The 16,821-nt window shown below is 37.3% G+C and overlaps 1 protein-coding gene across 2 annotated transcripts in view; it reads left to right on the top strand.

Annotated features, from left to right (window-relative positions):
• The first annotated feature begins 2,264 nt into the window (after positions 1-2,264).
• Positions 2,265-16,821, top strand: part of LOC106079991 (sushi, von Willebrand factor type A, EGF and pentraxin domain-containing protein 1-like) — an 81,675-nt gene continuing 67,118 nt past the window's right edge. For both annotated transcript variants that reach the window (XM_056011170.1, XM_056011169.1), the window contains exons 1-3: positions 2,265-2,396; positions 6,511-6,537; positions 14,869-15,027. In XM_056011170.1, coding sequence (XP_055867145.1) covers positions 2,342-2,396; positions 6,511-6,537; positions 14,869-15,027 — 241 coding nt within the window. In that variant the 5' untranslated portion in view covers positions 2,265-2,341. The remainder of the gene's footprint in view (positions 2,397-6,510; positions 6,538-14,868; positions 15,028-16,821) is intronic.

The raw sequence follows: 16,821 nt of genomic DNA, 5'->3' as shown, positions 1-16,821 counted from the left end.
GATTAGAATTATGTTTAACAAAACCAGTGACTCATCTGGGCGCATTAAAAACATATTTTGTATTATTTTTCCTGTACAATTATATTTATTTATTAGTTTTAGTATAAACAGCGGAGTTGAACAAGAATGTTTCCTGGCCCCAACCCTCTTCGGAATACTCTTTTCTCTGCTAATCCACAATGCGTTTGATAAATCCACCGATGGCATCTATCTCCATTCCAGATTTGATGGCAAACTTATAAAAATTGCCAGACTGAGGGCCCAAACTAAAACCAGAACCACCCTCGTAAGCGGTATGCTATTCGCGGACGATGCATCGGTAGTGGTACACTCACAAGAGGAGCTTCTGTCACTAATGTCCCGCTTCTCTTAGGCCTGTAAAGAGTATGGCCTAACAATTAGGGACCAACATCCATCCTCATTGACGATAACAAGCTGGATGCGTAAATGAATCATTATCTTCCATCTACAATTCAAGATGACCTGTCTCTGGAAGAGAAGATAAAAAAAAACGCGACCAATATAGAGGTTTACAACTCATGCGTACTGAGTACGTTGTTGTACTGCAGTGAGACTTGGTCTACCTACACAAAGCAAGAGAGAAAACTAAACTCATTCCACTTAGCCTCAGAAGGATTTTGAAAATCACATGGGAAGAGAATGTGAAATACTGAGATCGTTGTGCGAACGGACCTTCCCAGCATCTCTGCAGTTCTCAGACAACGCCGCCTGCATTTGTTTGGTCATAATTGCCCGATGGAGAATAATCGCATCTACAAAGAAATTATCTACGGGCAACTCGCGTCAAGAAAAAAATGGTTGCCCCACCTCCGTTACGTGGATGTAATAAAACGGGAAGTCAAAACAGTGAATACTGATTCTGACCAGACATAGCCCTAGACAGCACTAGATGGAGAAAGACAATGACCAAGAAAGACAATGAAAAAACATGGGCTTCAGCTCTGGAAGAAAAGCGTGCGTACAAAAAAAGGGTGGACTCCTCAAAGAGAAAGCCACCTTAATTAGCGATATGTGTGAACTGGAATATCTCTCCAAATTAGGGCTCCATGAAAAAAGTTTTCGAGATGAATCACAGTCGCCCTTCTACTGAAGGAGGCCTGATATATTTATTATTTCTTTCTAGAATAAAAGTATTATAAACAAAGAGTTCTCACATGACTTTGTCTAACAGAAATAATGAAAAGTATTGTCTATGTAGCCTATATAGTGAGTTATTTTTAGTTACGTAAAAATATAAGATATATATTAAACTAAGACGGTACATCAGTCATAATGTAACCATGCCATTTGTTTATATTCATAAGTATAAAATATGTATCGTGATTTTGAACCAATGCCTTACAGAGGCTGCTAGGAGAGATCATGTATAAACTTTAGGTGAAAACACGACCCTTTAAATTAAATCAAAAAAACATTAAGAAACTGGAACATACACAAAATAGAGAAGTGAGATTTATAATAAACACATATTCACATTTCATTAGAGAAACACCTTTCAGAAAATCATTACATCACGTGAAAACGGAAGGTCTTTTTAATATCTAGTGTTAGTTTTAAACTTTTAAGTGCCGACCTACAAAAGGAATAATTCAACTTTTACCAAGACATGTACAATTTCTTTCCATTGTTCGATACCAAACAAAATATATAATTACCACTAGTGATGTAACTAATTGGTTATTTTGTTTTGATTGATTGTTGTTTGTCAGGTTAAAGAAATACATTGTGCATAATTTCAGCTTGACCCGAGATTGGGTGTCGAACAAAAAACATGTACATACGTTTTGTCAAACAGACACAGTGAGTTGATTTAAGCTTCGCTAACAGAACTATTCGGAGCCTGGAGAAATAAATTGACTGGCTTCAGCACCCCTGCTCCTTTTTTTACCAGGATGTTTTGGCCCCCTTGAGAGGACGTCGCTTTACAGTTTGAGAAACGTGGCAGTATATGTTTAGATTCTTAAATGGTATTTTGTACATATTTTTTTCTCTATCTGTTTCAATGATACTTATGGCGTGATGATGTGCTTGAAGTTTTAAAAAAAATTGATCTGCAAAACACATAAAATATGATTGGAAAAACTTAATTTCGACACTTACAATTTGTTAAGCTAGCATAGATAAATGAGAGGAAATATCGACCACAACGCAGACATTTAATTAGTATGTATTTTACTGCAGTTTTTTATTTTTTGTTTTGTATTCTTTTAGACTAGACAAGTTTTTTTTTTGTGAAAATTACATTTCCGGCGTACTCAATTTCTAGCAAAATGTATAAAGAAATATACATACATAATAGAATTTTAAATCTTTTTTTGTCATGAGAAAACTAATGTTTTTGATAAGTATCATTTGGATAATGTTGCAAAACGAAGGTAATTTAAGTAGATATTTTATAATAGTTAGATTTAGCGCTAGCACATGTGACATAGAAATGTGTTGTAATTATACGCTACCGCTAGGCTAAGTCACATTTCGACATAGATCTAGTACATACTATTGACAACAGTATGATGACATAGATCTAGTACATACTATTGACAACAGTATGATGACATAGATCTAGTACATACTATTGACAACAGTATGATGACATAGATCTAGTACATACTATTGACAACAGTATGATGACATAGATCTAGTACATACTATTGACAACAGTATGATGACATAGATCTAGTACATACTATTGACAACAGTATGATGACATAGATCTAGTACATACTATTGACAACAGTATGATGACATAGATCTAGTCTTTTATACCTAGATCTTTATAAATGTATTTATACTGTATTTCGCAAGACCAAAGTAACCCAGATGCCACGTCACCATTTTTACTCATTTAATGGGCGCGTATGAGGTGTCATCATTGCCCTTCCCCGAGGTTGTGGAATATATTATAGCACAGTGCAGGACGGACCACTGTACTGTTGGTTCATATGTCGCATAGTCCAAGGCCAAACTTTCATTTACTATTCCCCCACAGCGGGGAGGAAGAAGAAACCCTGTTTTATGTTTTATTTTATTTTATTTTTTAGCCCTCAGGTTTTCTGATCTCCGACTTCACAGGTCTGGAATGGGTCATAGTGCTCTATGATTGAGATCTGTTACCAAGTTTTGTAATTTTTTGGAGGCCGTAGATGGCTGAATAGTTTGCCTATGCCTGAGGACGACCCTGTCTGGGAAACCACAAATTATTGAAGAAAAATTCTTCACCACAAATTCTCGACCACAAAATCTTGACCACAAATTCTCGGCCACGAATTCTCGATCTACAAATTCTCGATCTACATCCCCTACATTCAATACGCATAACATCGGGGTATCTGTCAAGGGCTTTCGCTAGTGAAAAAAGTGAACCTTTCAAGCCTTCACTTAAGTTTGATGATGATTATGTTGGAACGAAAACCGATGTCTTCTTTTTATGTCCTTGACCCCTTGTAGTGTAACTGAGTTGATTTTCTGCGTGCGTCCAGCGTGTAAGAAGGTTATGTTCAGTGTGTGTGTTTTTCATGTCCAGTGTATGTGTGTGTTTATAGTACTTCATCAGTGTTATGTGAGACGTTCTGATTTCATTTACGGTTTACTGTAGACTAATTGTGTCGAATAAAGCCATGTTATTGGTATACTAATATTTGTTGTTTCATTACACCCCTCCCCCCCCAAAAAAAAAAACAAACAACAACTATATAGTCGAATATAAAGCTGGTACTATACTAAACAACAGTGTTTTTCGTGTTGAGTGGCATCAATGCTTAAAGACTAAAGAAATAGGCTCATTATTATTTTTAATGGATATTTCAATTGTGCTGAGCCACGAAAAACTTCCCAGAAATCTCTTTTAAATACATACACCCAAATAGGATAATCAAAAGAGATCTAATCGAATTAAAACAAGATCGTTATAAAGGCTTTCCCGGGCATGCTACCCTGCCTCATAGTGGCGCCCGGGTGGAAACGGTCGTAAGAGGAAACGATTAGGCTAAGGGGTAGCAAAACAAGACTCCCGTGGGGGTGCCTAAGGGGGTGCGAGAGCATCCTCATTGCACTGCGCGGAGTTGTAAAAAAGCTCCCACAACCTTGTTACAATCCAGGCGCTGTTCCTCAAGGGGCCGTTACATAATAAATGGCGTGTCCAGCACAGTTAGCCTGGTATAGAAAAGAAAAATGGCGGGGGTCTTTAGTGTACGCGGTCTCTTGCCGCGAGTCTGACCCACCCGCCAGACAGAACAGTGTACATTGTTCTCATTCAGGCCGGTGAGAGAGAGCTCTTGTTCACTTTTCCTGGCCTAGAGTTCCAAGAACCAAAAGGCTCAACTCTACCTGACAGTTTAGGAAGAAGAAGAATAAAGGCTTTAAAAATGAAAAAGGAAAATCTATAGGCATTCGTTGGCTCTCATTTTAGTCTGTATAAATTTTACTCGAGATCAAGGCTTACGGGTCTTGTGAAATGTGTCATGTGACTACGCAGGTGCATTTGTGATGTACATTCTTTGTCACATCACTTGCGCATTATTCATAGAATATACAGTTTTCTAGTCCTCTTTCTATCAAACACCAATTAAATCTGGCGATCAGAACTTTTTAGCTTGATCCGTAGTCATCTTACAAGCTTACATTTTGTCTATCTACCTACCTACCTACCCACCTACCTACCTACCTACCTACCTATCTATCTATCTATCTATCTATCTATCTATCTATCTATCTATCTATCTATCTATCTATCTATCTATCTATCTCTCTATCTAACTATCTATCTATCTATCTATCTATCGATTAATAGCATTGTTTCTTTATTTGTGTAAAGTATTGAATTGGGATAATATTTACATAAGATTTTTACCAAATTATTAAATTTTTACCACTTTTACTATTTCACTACTGTGAATAGACCTTGTTTTTAATGATTTAACTGTATAGAATTTAGCCCTTGTTATGTAAAGGGAGAGTGATCCTTAAAGGATTACGGGCACGACATGGCCTAAATTGTGCCGATGTGCCTAAACTCAAAACTCAAACTCAAGAAGGACCATTTTTTTTTTTGTTTGAATTTTTTTGTGTAATACATACATAGGGAGCACGGTGGATGAGTGTTAATCGCTTGACTTCCGAACCTGGGGTCCTGGGTCCGAATCTTGGTGAAGACTGGGATTTTGTAATTTAGGATTTTTAGGGCGCTCCAATTCACTCAACTCTTATGGGTACCTGACTTTAGTAGGGGAAATTAAAGTTTGTTGGTCGTTGTGCTGGCCATGTGACACTCCGCTCGTTAACCATTGTCCATTGAAACAGATGACCTGAATGGGAAACTATATTTTTCTAATTTTTTTTAGAGAGAGATCTAAACTTGAAAATTAATCAAGAATAACTGCATTTATAGCAAAGTAAAAAAAAGAACCAAAAAAAAAAAACAGCAACACAACTAGCGTGTTTGGAAAGTTAATAACAAGCAAAAAAAAACAAAAACACAACTAGCGTGTTTGGAAAGTTAATAACAAACAAAAAAAAACAACAACACAACTAGCGTGTTTGGAAAGTTAATAACAAACAAAAAAAAAACACAACTAGCGTGTTTGGAAAGTTAATAACAAACAAAAAAAAACAACAACACAACTAGCGTGTTTGGAAAATTAATAACAAACAAAAAAAAAACAACAACACAACTAGCGTGTTTGGAAAGTTAATAACAAACAAAAAACCGCTTCTTTCATCATTTTTTTGCAACGCTTGTACTAACTCACTGTCCGTCTGGTTAAAAGTATGTAACGTTTTTTCTCCAAACCCAATCTCGGATAAAATGAAAATTTTGCACAATAATTTCTAGTACCTGACAAAATAAGAATCAATAAAATAAAGTAACCAATTAGTTAATTAATTATTGGAAATTCATTTGGTTTGATATCGAACAAGGGAAAGAAATTGTACATATGTGGTGGTATAAGTCAATTTATAATTTGTGTAGAGAATTAGGTTGTCGCTTTAAAGTGTGAAACTAACAACAGATAGCTAAGAAACATTATATTTTCATAAGCACATTGGTGGCACAGTGGTTAGTGTCTCTAGCTTAAGGAAGCTTTAGTCTTTAAGTTCGAATCCAAATTTTAAAAAAAAGTAAAGTTTCCCTTTCAGACATTGCGATCTATGGGGAAGATGACCATAAGGTCATCTGTTTCCAAGTAGAGTAATTTTCTATTTTTAAATTTTTACGGTAACCTTAACCAAAATACACCTTTTTTCTCCCCCCCCCCCTTTTTCAAACTGGTCAAGCCACATGAGAGGATCATAGCGTATTAGAAAGTTAAAAGCATGAAATTTGACTAAACGAAAACAATAGGTAAAAATATTTCTAATTTCACATATTGAATATTGTTAATCTAGATATATTTCAATTTAATAACATGACTAATTGATAAAATCACAATTAATACAAGATTTTTCTTTTTTTAAATAACTTTTTTACATATATTTTGCTTCAACTTTCAGAATGGTGTATAAATCAAGTCTCTGCAGGTAATAAAAATTATATAGCTCAGAAGCCGACAGTTTAATTTACTTCTTATAAGAGATATTAAACATAAGACACAATCAACATTGTGTGATTTTATACTATAATTTTTCTTAACTCTCAATTTGAAAAAAAAAATAGACTTAAAATGAAATTGTATAAAAAAGCTATAATTCAACAAAAAATTTAAAATTTCACATTTTTGTTTTCTCCTCCAAGTCCCTTATCCTTCTCTTTCCCTCTCTCACTTTCAAACCCTCTTTCCAGCTCTTTTTGTCACTTCCGCAAATCTCCCTTGTAATTTCTTCCCCTGTCTCTCTGTCTCTATAGCTTCTCTAGTCCTTTCTCTTGTTTCTCTTTGTTCTTTCTCTTTGTTCCACTCTTCAACTTTAACTTTGTCTGAGATGTGTGGCTTAGAAGAATAGACCGCTTGGCTACCTCATAGAAGGTCTCGAGTTCAAACCTCGACTCGAGCTGAGTTGTGTTTTCTATGCGCCTAACCCCCTACCCCCCCCCCTTTAAATGGTCCGCACAGAGCAAGTTGTAGGCATAAAAAGTGCGCTACGTTGAAGTAATTACAACAACAATTTAAAAATCCTACAACACATACATAAGCATCGTATATTACCAAGACTAGTTCCCGGTCATTTTATCCCTTGGTCACTTTATGTCCTGTTCATTTCAATAAGGGCTAAAAACAAAGCCTTTACAACACAAATACACAATGACTTAAAAAATAATTAATTTGGGATGAACTGACCGGAGATGAAGTGACCAGGGATGAAGTGACCGTGGATAAAATGACCAATCACCAAAAAAGACTAATAGAAAGGTGATACAATTTTATAAAGAGTCTAGAAATGCAAATCCAAGACAAATGCTTGTAAGTACGCTTGCGAATCTTGAACCTTAACCGAAGAATTACAGAGCAGGATCCTATTTCTAGTCATTAATTAAATGGAGATGATAATGAAAGGCCCTATTTATTACCTACAAAATGGGCTTTACAAACTAGGAAATTTGTAACAGGCTTTAAATGACCTTCATGATGACCTGCTGAACACAGTATCAAACTGTATGGTGATGGTCCTATCAGAGGGTCCGCAGGGCTAAAAAAAACACACTTTCTGCAGGGAATAGTACCAGGGACTAGAAAAACTAGAGGCGGACAGCAAAAGCAATCGAAGGAAAACATCAAAAATTGACGTAGCCGTCATTGGAGTTTTAAATAATCAAAAAATAATAAAGTGTGTTTGGAGTTTTTAAAAATTAACATATAACAAAAGCATTTTGTTTATTTTTTGTAAGTTGAAAGAAGTGCCAATGTATCATATATTTATTTTGCTCTTAATATGGTAATATTAAAAGATAGATTCTAGTTTTATAATAGGTCAATACATCAAGTCTTACAATGTTTTGCGCAAAATATTAATTAACGTCCGTTTTTTTAATTTAACTCATGAATTAAGACACGATATATATGTGTTCATGATAGTCTGGAACTCCAGGCAAAATTTAATTACGAGATAATTAAACTTCAAAAAACGGTCAATCCAGAATTTTTTCTTGCTCGGCCAATATGCTAATTATTTTTTCTGACAAATTTCAAGCCATTTTCGCGAATCGTGTCCTTTCAGGTTTTTGTATTTCTTAAGCTTCCGACCTTTTGTATTTCCAATGAAGAATTTACAAGCGGAGAAAAAGAAATTTAAAACATAGTTACGTTATGATTGTGTTCTGAACATCTTTAATAGATCTACAACATATTCACGTTGACCTTCACCTATCCCATCATGTGTTTGATCGTTGAGGCAGCTCATAAAATTTGTTGACCGCCTCTCTCCACACTTTGGTGTCTTTTGCCTTAGATTGAACATCTTTCAATGGCAGGCCAGTCCATTCTCTTATGTTGCCTTCCCATCGCTTTCTATGTCTGTCTCTTCATCTTTTCTGTTCCATGAAGGAAGGTTTTGGAGAGCCCCAAAGAACTTGTAATACGGCCATAGAGTTTTAGCCAGTAATAATACTGATTGGTATTATCTTGTTAAGAAGGAACGTCTTTAATTTATAAGCAGAGACCTGCACTTCTTATTTTTTAATACAAAAAATATTGCAGGATATTGCGCTATCGACACAAATAATTAATTCCACGAGTAGTCATACATGCCTACCCACAAGACCGAGAATGAGGAAAGCCCATGATGAAAATGTGGTATTTCAAAGGGCCTAAAAAAGAAACTTCAAGGCACAAGTGTTTAAGCTCTATAAGCGGCCTGTGCCTCCCAACGGTCGATCTAACAACAATTGTAAACGTGGCCGTCAAAACGGTGAATCACTTTACTAATGAATAGCTTCTCGTTGCGATAGACAAGCTGGCGATAAACGCTTGTCGTGCACTTCTGATTTTGCTCTTAACGTTGCATCTCATGCTGGAGTATAGTTATTTCTTGAAAATGAGACGTTAATGAAGAAACTAAAAAATTAAGTTACGGAACAGGCAAGGCGTCTCTCCCAACAACAGGCAGGGCGTCTCTCCCAACAACAGGCAGGGCGTCTCTCACAACAACACTCCCAACAACAGGCAGGGCGTCTCTCCCAATAACAGGCAGGGCGTCTCACCCAAAAACAGGCAGGGCGTCTCTCCCAATAACAGGCAGGGCGTCTCTCCCAACATAAGGCAGGGCGTCTCTTCCAACAACATGCAGGGCGACTCTCCGAACAACAGTGAAAAAAAACAATGAAGTAAAAAAAAACACTCACAGACATCTGCTCAGTGCCTGGGATATCTGCAGTTTTATCACCGAAATATCCAGAAAATGTAATGAATTCATAAAAATGATGCTCGTATTGTTCAGTTACTGATTGCTCTTAGTGCTCTGTAGGTAGAAATAAACGTTTTTAGTTAGATGGAATGTGATGAACTTTCGAATATCTTTTCCTTAGTAAACAGGTGGACATGTTTCATCTGCTATTTTATCGAGCACTAACCTCGACCGGAACGTCGCAAGACATAAATACATTGACCTAGATGACTGTGGTTCAAAGAAATGTTCACATGTATCACATGGAAAGAAATAAATACATTGACCTAGATGACTCTGGTTCAAAGAAACGTTCACATGTATCACATGGAAAGAAATAAATACATTGACCTAGATGACTCTGGTTCAAAGAAACGTTCACATGTATCACATGGAAAGAAATAAATACATTGACCTAGATGACTGTGGTTCAAAGAAATGTTCACATGTATCACATCGAAAGACATAAATACATTGACCTAGATGACTCTGGTTCAAAGAAACGTTCACATGTATCACATCGAAAGAAATAAATACATTGACCTAGATGACTCTGGTTCAAAGAAACGTTCACATGTATCACATGGAAAGAAATAAATACATTGACCTAGATGACTGTGGTTCAAAGAAATGTTCACATGTATCACATCGAAAGACATAAATACATTGACCTAGATGACTCTGGTTCAAAGAAACGTTCACATGTATCACATCGAAAGAAATAAATACATTGACCTAGATGACTCTGGTTCAAAGAAACATTCACATTTATCACATCGAAAGACATAAATACATTGACCTAGATGACTCTGGTTCAAGAAACGTTCACATGTATCACATCGAAAGACATAAATACATTGACCTAGATGACTCTGGTTCAAGAAACGTTCACATTTATCACATCGAAAGACATAAATACATTGACCTAGATGACTCTGGTTCAAGAAACGTTCACATGTATCACATCGAAAGACAGCTGGAAATGACTCCTTCTTTATGAAAACAAAAATTGTTATAAACCTGTTAGTGACACAGATTGGGGTAGTGCTATGTGTTTTGAGACAACGCCAATCGCCTTAGGCTAGCGCTAGACGAGCGGTCAACCATGACCAGTGATAGTACACGCCAGTTCGGCAAAGACCTGTGCTGTACACATCAGCACGTTAGTCACGACGAATGTAATCAAGCGAGAGTCAAGCGACGTTCCATGCGTTTCTAGGCCAGTAGTGACCCTATAAAAGAGCCAGTGTGTTAAGACTCAAGACTTCACGTTACCTCGCAATGTGACAAGTACGAGGCGAGAACCAGCGCGGTGTGTGAAGTCAGTGCGGAGCAGAGACTAGGTTTTTGTAAAGACAGTGTTAATGTTCCTGCCAATTGCAATGCATTTGAAATTTAACTGACTGATACTTTGGAGCCCTAAGTTGTGAGGTTCTTTAAAGTCGTTGTGTTGTGTGGTGCAGTTTGAAGAGAGTTTGGATAGTAATAAAGACGTAACAACTGGTGTCAGAAGTGGGATCTGATCTACTATGGCTCTTCTGAAACTGCTGAACGAACTTGAATTGAAAGAACTTAAACGAGAACCTCGTGATCGTGGGCTAATGGCAATTGGAAACAAGGAAACCTTGCAAGCACGTCTCCGAGATGAACTAACTGAAGAAGGTGAAGATCCGGACACCTACCTGTTTGAGTTAGAACCCGATGTAGTGGAGCTGTTAATCACCTTTAAAGAACAGATGTTAGATGACTTTCAAAACGTGTTGAAAGAGACCTGTGCCAGAGTAGAACAGATGCACACCTCTGAGAAAGAAGTGACGAGCCCCGAGCTGAAAACTTTGAATGAGGGGGTAGTAACCCCGTGCTACGAAATACACAGCTACGATGGCCATGCTGGTGAAGATGGTGCTTTTTGTGACTCTAATAGCAAGCCGTACGAAAGTAGCTCCCATGAGAAGAAATGTGGTGATTGCTGCGATTTCCCCAACAAGTACAAACCTGGTGAAGCTGTTAAAGAACATTTGCATGGTGAAAGCTACCAGCGAGGTTTGGAACCTGCAGATGTCTGTCTAGAGGCCAAGAACAGCGAGATAAGCCCTGGTGATGATCATGAACACCCACCAAAAATTGATGACGAAGTAGAGAGACCCATAGACAAGGTCTGCACCCAGCAGACGTTTGTCCAGCTGCCCAGACCAGAGAAGGAAGTAAACTGAAGCCTGATGCAGAAGATGAAGGCAATTTGCACGTGGAGTGTTACCAACCTGCTCCACAAGTATGGCCTCCATACAAGTCTGAAGATTATGACTTGTCCCATAATTTTCCCTCCAGTGAAACTGAAACCCATCCCAAAAGTACTCTTCGAGAAATCCATTTGAAACAACCTGTTAGGCCAATGATCTTGGTGACACCGGCCCTGGCATCCTATCCCTCCCCGTGTGTTAAATTGCTGCCCTCAGTACTGCATGACAGAAGAATGCAACGTTTGCTGGGTCCAAAGTACATGGTGATGCAACAATGACGTCACTGCAGCAATATGAAGGTCGACTGGAGAAGAAAGCGACGTTTGCTGCGTTTAACGAGGATGGCGATGCGACTATGATGTCAGTGCAACCAGGTGAGGATCAACTGGTAGAGAATACGAAAGCGACAGTTGCTGAATTCAACGTGGATGGCTTCGTCTAGCTCAAGAGGCAAGCCCCCTGTCACTCCCACTGATCGACCCCCACCTGCATCGATGAAACAACACATCCCATGCTGTCCGGGACGGGCTGATCTAAGGAGGGGACAGTGTTATAAACCTGTTGGTGACACAGATGTAGTCAGTGCGGAGCAGAGACTAGGTTTTTGTAAAGACAGTGTTAATGTTGCTGCCAATTGCGATGTATTTGAAATTAAACTGACTGATACTTTGGAGCACTGAGTTGTGAGGTTCTTTAAGTTCGTTGTGAAGTGTGGTGCAGTTTGAAGAGAGCCTGGATAGTAATAGAGACGTAACAATATTTATCATATTCTAAGCTTTAACTAAATATAATAATTATTATAATTGTGTGCTTATGAAAACGAATCGTCACTTGCTGTAGAAATTTAATTTGCAAGCCTATAATAAAGCCTGCAACAACAACAGATTAACCTTTTCAAGTTTATTACAATAATAGCATATACACCTAAAAGAAATTCGATGGCAACATTACTTGATAAGTTACTACTTGGCTAAAGTTAATTGATTTAAGTGTTAGATTAAAAAATTATCGTACAAAATTTTCAGCATGATCTGATATTGGGTGTGGGAAAATAAAATTTACAAACCGATTACTAGACAGACAAAGTTCATATTAGCTTTGTAAAATATTGTACTTACGAAAAGTCATCAGATTCATGAAAGAGGAATTTCTTTAAAAAAAAAAAACACAAAAAAACACTATATTTTATGTTACTTGTTTATTTTCGAATAATAGGACTGAAGTTTCAAAGATTACACAGGTTACAATTACAACATAGGTGTATGGAGTCACTTTAAAATGAGAAATCAAGAATTAAAAGACTCACTACTTAAAGGAAATATCAATATCTATATTTATCTTATTTGTATATACACATGTTTACATCTCATTAAGGGATCTTTTATTTAATATCTAGCCGCTCAGTTACACATTTAATAATAGGTGGCGACCTGTCTGCATATAAAGTCAGAAATATTTGTATCGAAATTTATTTCCTTCGTCATTGTAGCTTGAGAGAGCTGTACATATTTCAGAACATGATATCAATTTGTACCAATATTGGAATGGGGATGCTTGGCTCTAACGTTTTTGTTTTTTTTAATTTAAAAAATGAAAGTCTAAAATAAAATCCTATTTCAAAAATATAAAAAAGCTCATCGAATGGAAAGAGCTCCGAACTTACAACTTCTTTTTTGTTTAATATAGAAGTTTTCCCCCCTTATTCTATATCAAACAAAATTATTAATTACCAATAATTGATCATCATCATCAAACTCCATTAGAGTGAGGGCTTGAGAGGCTCAAATCCTCTCTTGCAAAAGCCCTGGACAGAAACCCTGCTGTCTTGCGTAGTGCATGAATGTCGCCATACAGGTCGAGAATTTTGGGTTTCCCAGACCTGTCGAGACGGAGATCAGCAAGTCTGGGGCAGTCAAACAGAATATGAGGCACGGTTTCCTCTTCTTCCCCGCAGCGTGGGCACTGTGAATTGAAATTTGGCCATAGCCGCAAGAAATATGAGCCAACAGGACAGTGGCCTGTCCTGCACTGTGCTATAATAGCTTGCTCAGGCCTGGACAGCCTCCACCACGGGGAAGTGCGGTCAGGGCGCCTCATTCGCTCCCAGACTCCACGGGCTTTTTGGGACTTGTCCCAGCACTCAAACCACTTTTCCATTTCTGGTTTTTGTATTATTGCCAGGGCTTGATGAAAGCTTACAGCCTGATCAGTGGGTGGAATTCGCCCTCCCTGGTGGGCCAAAGAGTCTGCGATTGTGTTGCCAGTCACACCTATGTGACTCCGTACCCACTGCATTATTACAGGGGTGCCATAGCGTTGTTTGATGTTATGTGAAGCCATGATGACAGTGTTGATATTGGGGGGGGGGCCATGGTCCGGGGCTTTGCAAAGCATGTAGTACAGATTTTGAGTCAGTGACCACAACAATCTGTGTTGCCCTCAAATGTCCCTCGCCGAGTTGAGAGTCAATGACTTTTAAGGCTTCACAGACTGCCATGGTCTCCGCATCAAAACTGCAAACACTACCACATGGTCCAAAGATTTTGACTGTGTGAGAGCCAAGAAAGTCGATGTAGGCTCCATAGCCTGCTCTTCCAGAATCTATTGATGCCGATCCATCAGTGTATGCAAAAATAGCACTGGGCTTGAAGGTATTAATGGTCTCCAGAGCTAGGATTTGAAGGTCGTTAGATGAACGGCTTTGCTTAGTGGCATTAGGGTCTACTAATTTCAAGCGTATGTCTGGGGTTGTTGGGCGACACCAAGGGGGAAGGGGATGAAAGCGTTGAATGTTTTGTCGGTTGGTGGAGAGGCCAGCTTCATCAGATAGTCTAGTGGCATGATGCATAAAAGACTGCATCTGGATACGTCTTCTGCATCTCCAACCATCCACTAGTTTTCTAGCTGGGAGGTATTCATCCAATAATTGATAGTTTTATTGGTTAATTTGTAATGTTTCGCTAGGTACAATAAAATAAAAAAAACTTCATCTGAGACTAAGTGTGGGGTCTAATATCTAAGGGGACGAAATCATAATTATTTTACAATATCTGTAAATACTGAAGGACTATATTCCCTTGTTTTTTTCAAACAATATAATTAATTACTAGTAACTATTTGACTACTTGACTAATTCTTTTATTGATTATGACTTGTTTATGCCAATGAATAAGTGTGCACAGTTTCAACTTGACCCGAGAATGTGTGTGGGAGAACTAACAAATACAAACTGTTTACAAGGCAGACAGAAAGACAGAGTGAGCTGCTGTAAGCTTTCTACAAAATCCTATTTCAGCTGGTTGTGGTCTAGGAAAGGAATTTAGAAATTCTTATTGCTATGACTGTTATAAAGATTACTACAAAGATACAGAAGGAAACACTGACTGTATTAAGTGTCCTCGTCACAAACAAACATCTATATCTGGGGCTACCTCAGTTTCGGATTGCAACGTTGGTAAGCTAATTCGTTTGTGAGAACTCCTTATTTTTTTAACAAAGATTTTTGTAAGTGCACATAAGATAAGATAAGATAATTTTATTGATCCAATCAAATGGAAATTATTTTGACTACAATTGACAACCTCGACGTAACTACTGTACAATAAAAATATAGATGCAAATAAGAACAACATTCACACATGTGCCTTGTTTTGATTAATGTCTAAGCCAAACTTCTGGCCTGCAGCAGACTGTCAACAGAGTCTGATTTCTACCAGAGATTCAGTAATAATTTTGGATTATCTTAATAGACGAGTTCCTTTTTTAGCTTTGGTTATTGCCCCCAATCTGGATACATACATGAGTTTGCCAGCGGATCTTGTACTGAGAAATATAACTTTTTAGATCACGTTAGAAGCAATAAAAAATATACCAAATAGAGTAGGTGAATGTTTTTGTTACTTTTTGACACCGCTTCTAAGCAACAGAATTGTATAAAAACTAAATGAAACCATGTAAAAGTATACAGTTTTGTATGACTTATAAGTGATATAAATGGATCCTATCAAAGTATACAATCAACATTAATCAGGCAACCTAAGAAAAGTCAGTGATTGTATGTTCAATTATTTTCAGGCGTGGTTACAAAATGGGTGTCGGTGAGAATTGTATACTAAAATTTTAGGCCAGAAGTTTGTCTTTGTGTGTTGTAGGACCATATAAGTGGGCCGATCTAAATCAACGTGAATGATGCTATAAATCATGGGCCAGAGAAATGCTAGGGAAGCATTAAAATTGGTGAGAAGAATTTGGTCAACAATGTATGTGATCATAGGATGCGCATGAAGCAATAATTCTAAAAACAACTGGCCAAATGTATTATAGAGCCTTTCATATGTCTCTCTGCAAAGAACTCTAAAAACAAAGGTGTGTGTGGGGGGGGGGGGGGGAGAATCATGATGCTGGAAATTGAAATCACGAGCTACAAAAAGTGTTTGATTTTTTTGGGAAAATGGGGGACTGTTAGAAAGTGGTTCGTTCTAATTCTTCGACAAGACATTTTTAGCGGCTCTAGAAACAGGGTAAAAGACGCTATTAGTTTTGTGTGGAATGTCTGTCCGTCCGTCCCGTCTAGATCTCGTAAACTATAGAAGATAGTGAAAATCCTACAGCATAATATTTTAGACCATTCAAGGTTCTCATGCAACTGCTACTTTTTTCTTTTCTGAAAGCGAAAAATCAAATTTTTTAAAATCGCTTATGCAAGCAGTTTTTTTCATAAAAATACACCACTTTTACAACTATTCACTATTAATAATAACAAGCACTGGAGGCTCTTAAGTGGGGGAGGTAATATTTACCATATTTTTAAAATATTTATGCAAATAATTTTAGATTTTGTGTCAACATTTTTTTTTTACATTTCTATTGATAAGTTATTTAAGCTCTGTCATACTAACTACTACTTATAAACAAAAAATGTTTATTATTTTTTTAAAGAGCAAACAATATATTTAGTATGCATATAAGTTGAACATAATTTACAACAACAATTAATAAGTAGTTTTTCATTTATCGCGTAAACTACAATTCAAACAGCAGGGTACGGTACATTTAACAAAGGGAATTTAATTTTTAACGAATATCACATCATAAGGATTTGAATAATAGATTAACTTTTTACAAAACAATTAGATCAATTAGATATTCATTATAAGACATCAGTTAGGCCAGGTTTACATCTAACTTCTAACTCACTTTCATCTGTATTTGGTCTGCTGGACTCCTAGGGCACCACACGAGATCTGTC

This window comes from Biomphalaria glabrata, chromosome 14 (assembly GCF_947242115.1).
Source record: "Biomphalaria glabrata chromosome 14, xgBioGlab47.1, whole genome shotgun sequence".
In the NCBI taxonomy this organism is placed as follows: domain Eukaryota; kingdom Metazoa; phylum Mollusca; class Gastropoda; family Planorbidae; genus Biomphalaria; species Biomphalaria glabrata.
Note: the sequence above shows the minus strand (reverse complement) of the source record. Positions and strands in the feature narration are given on the sequence as shown.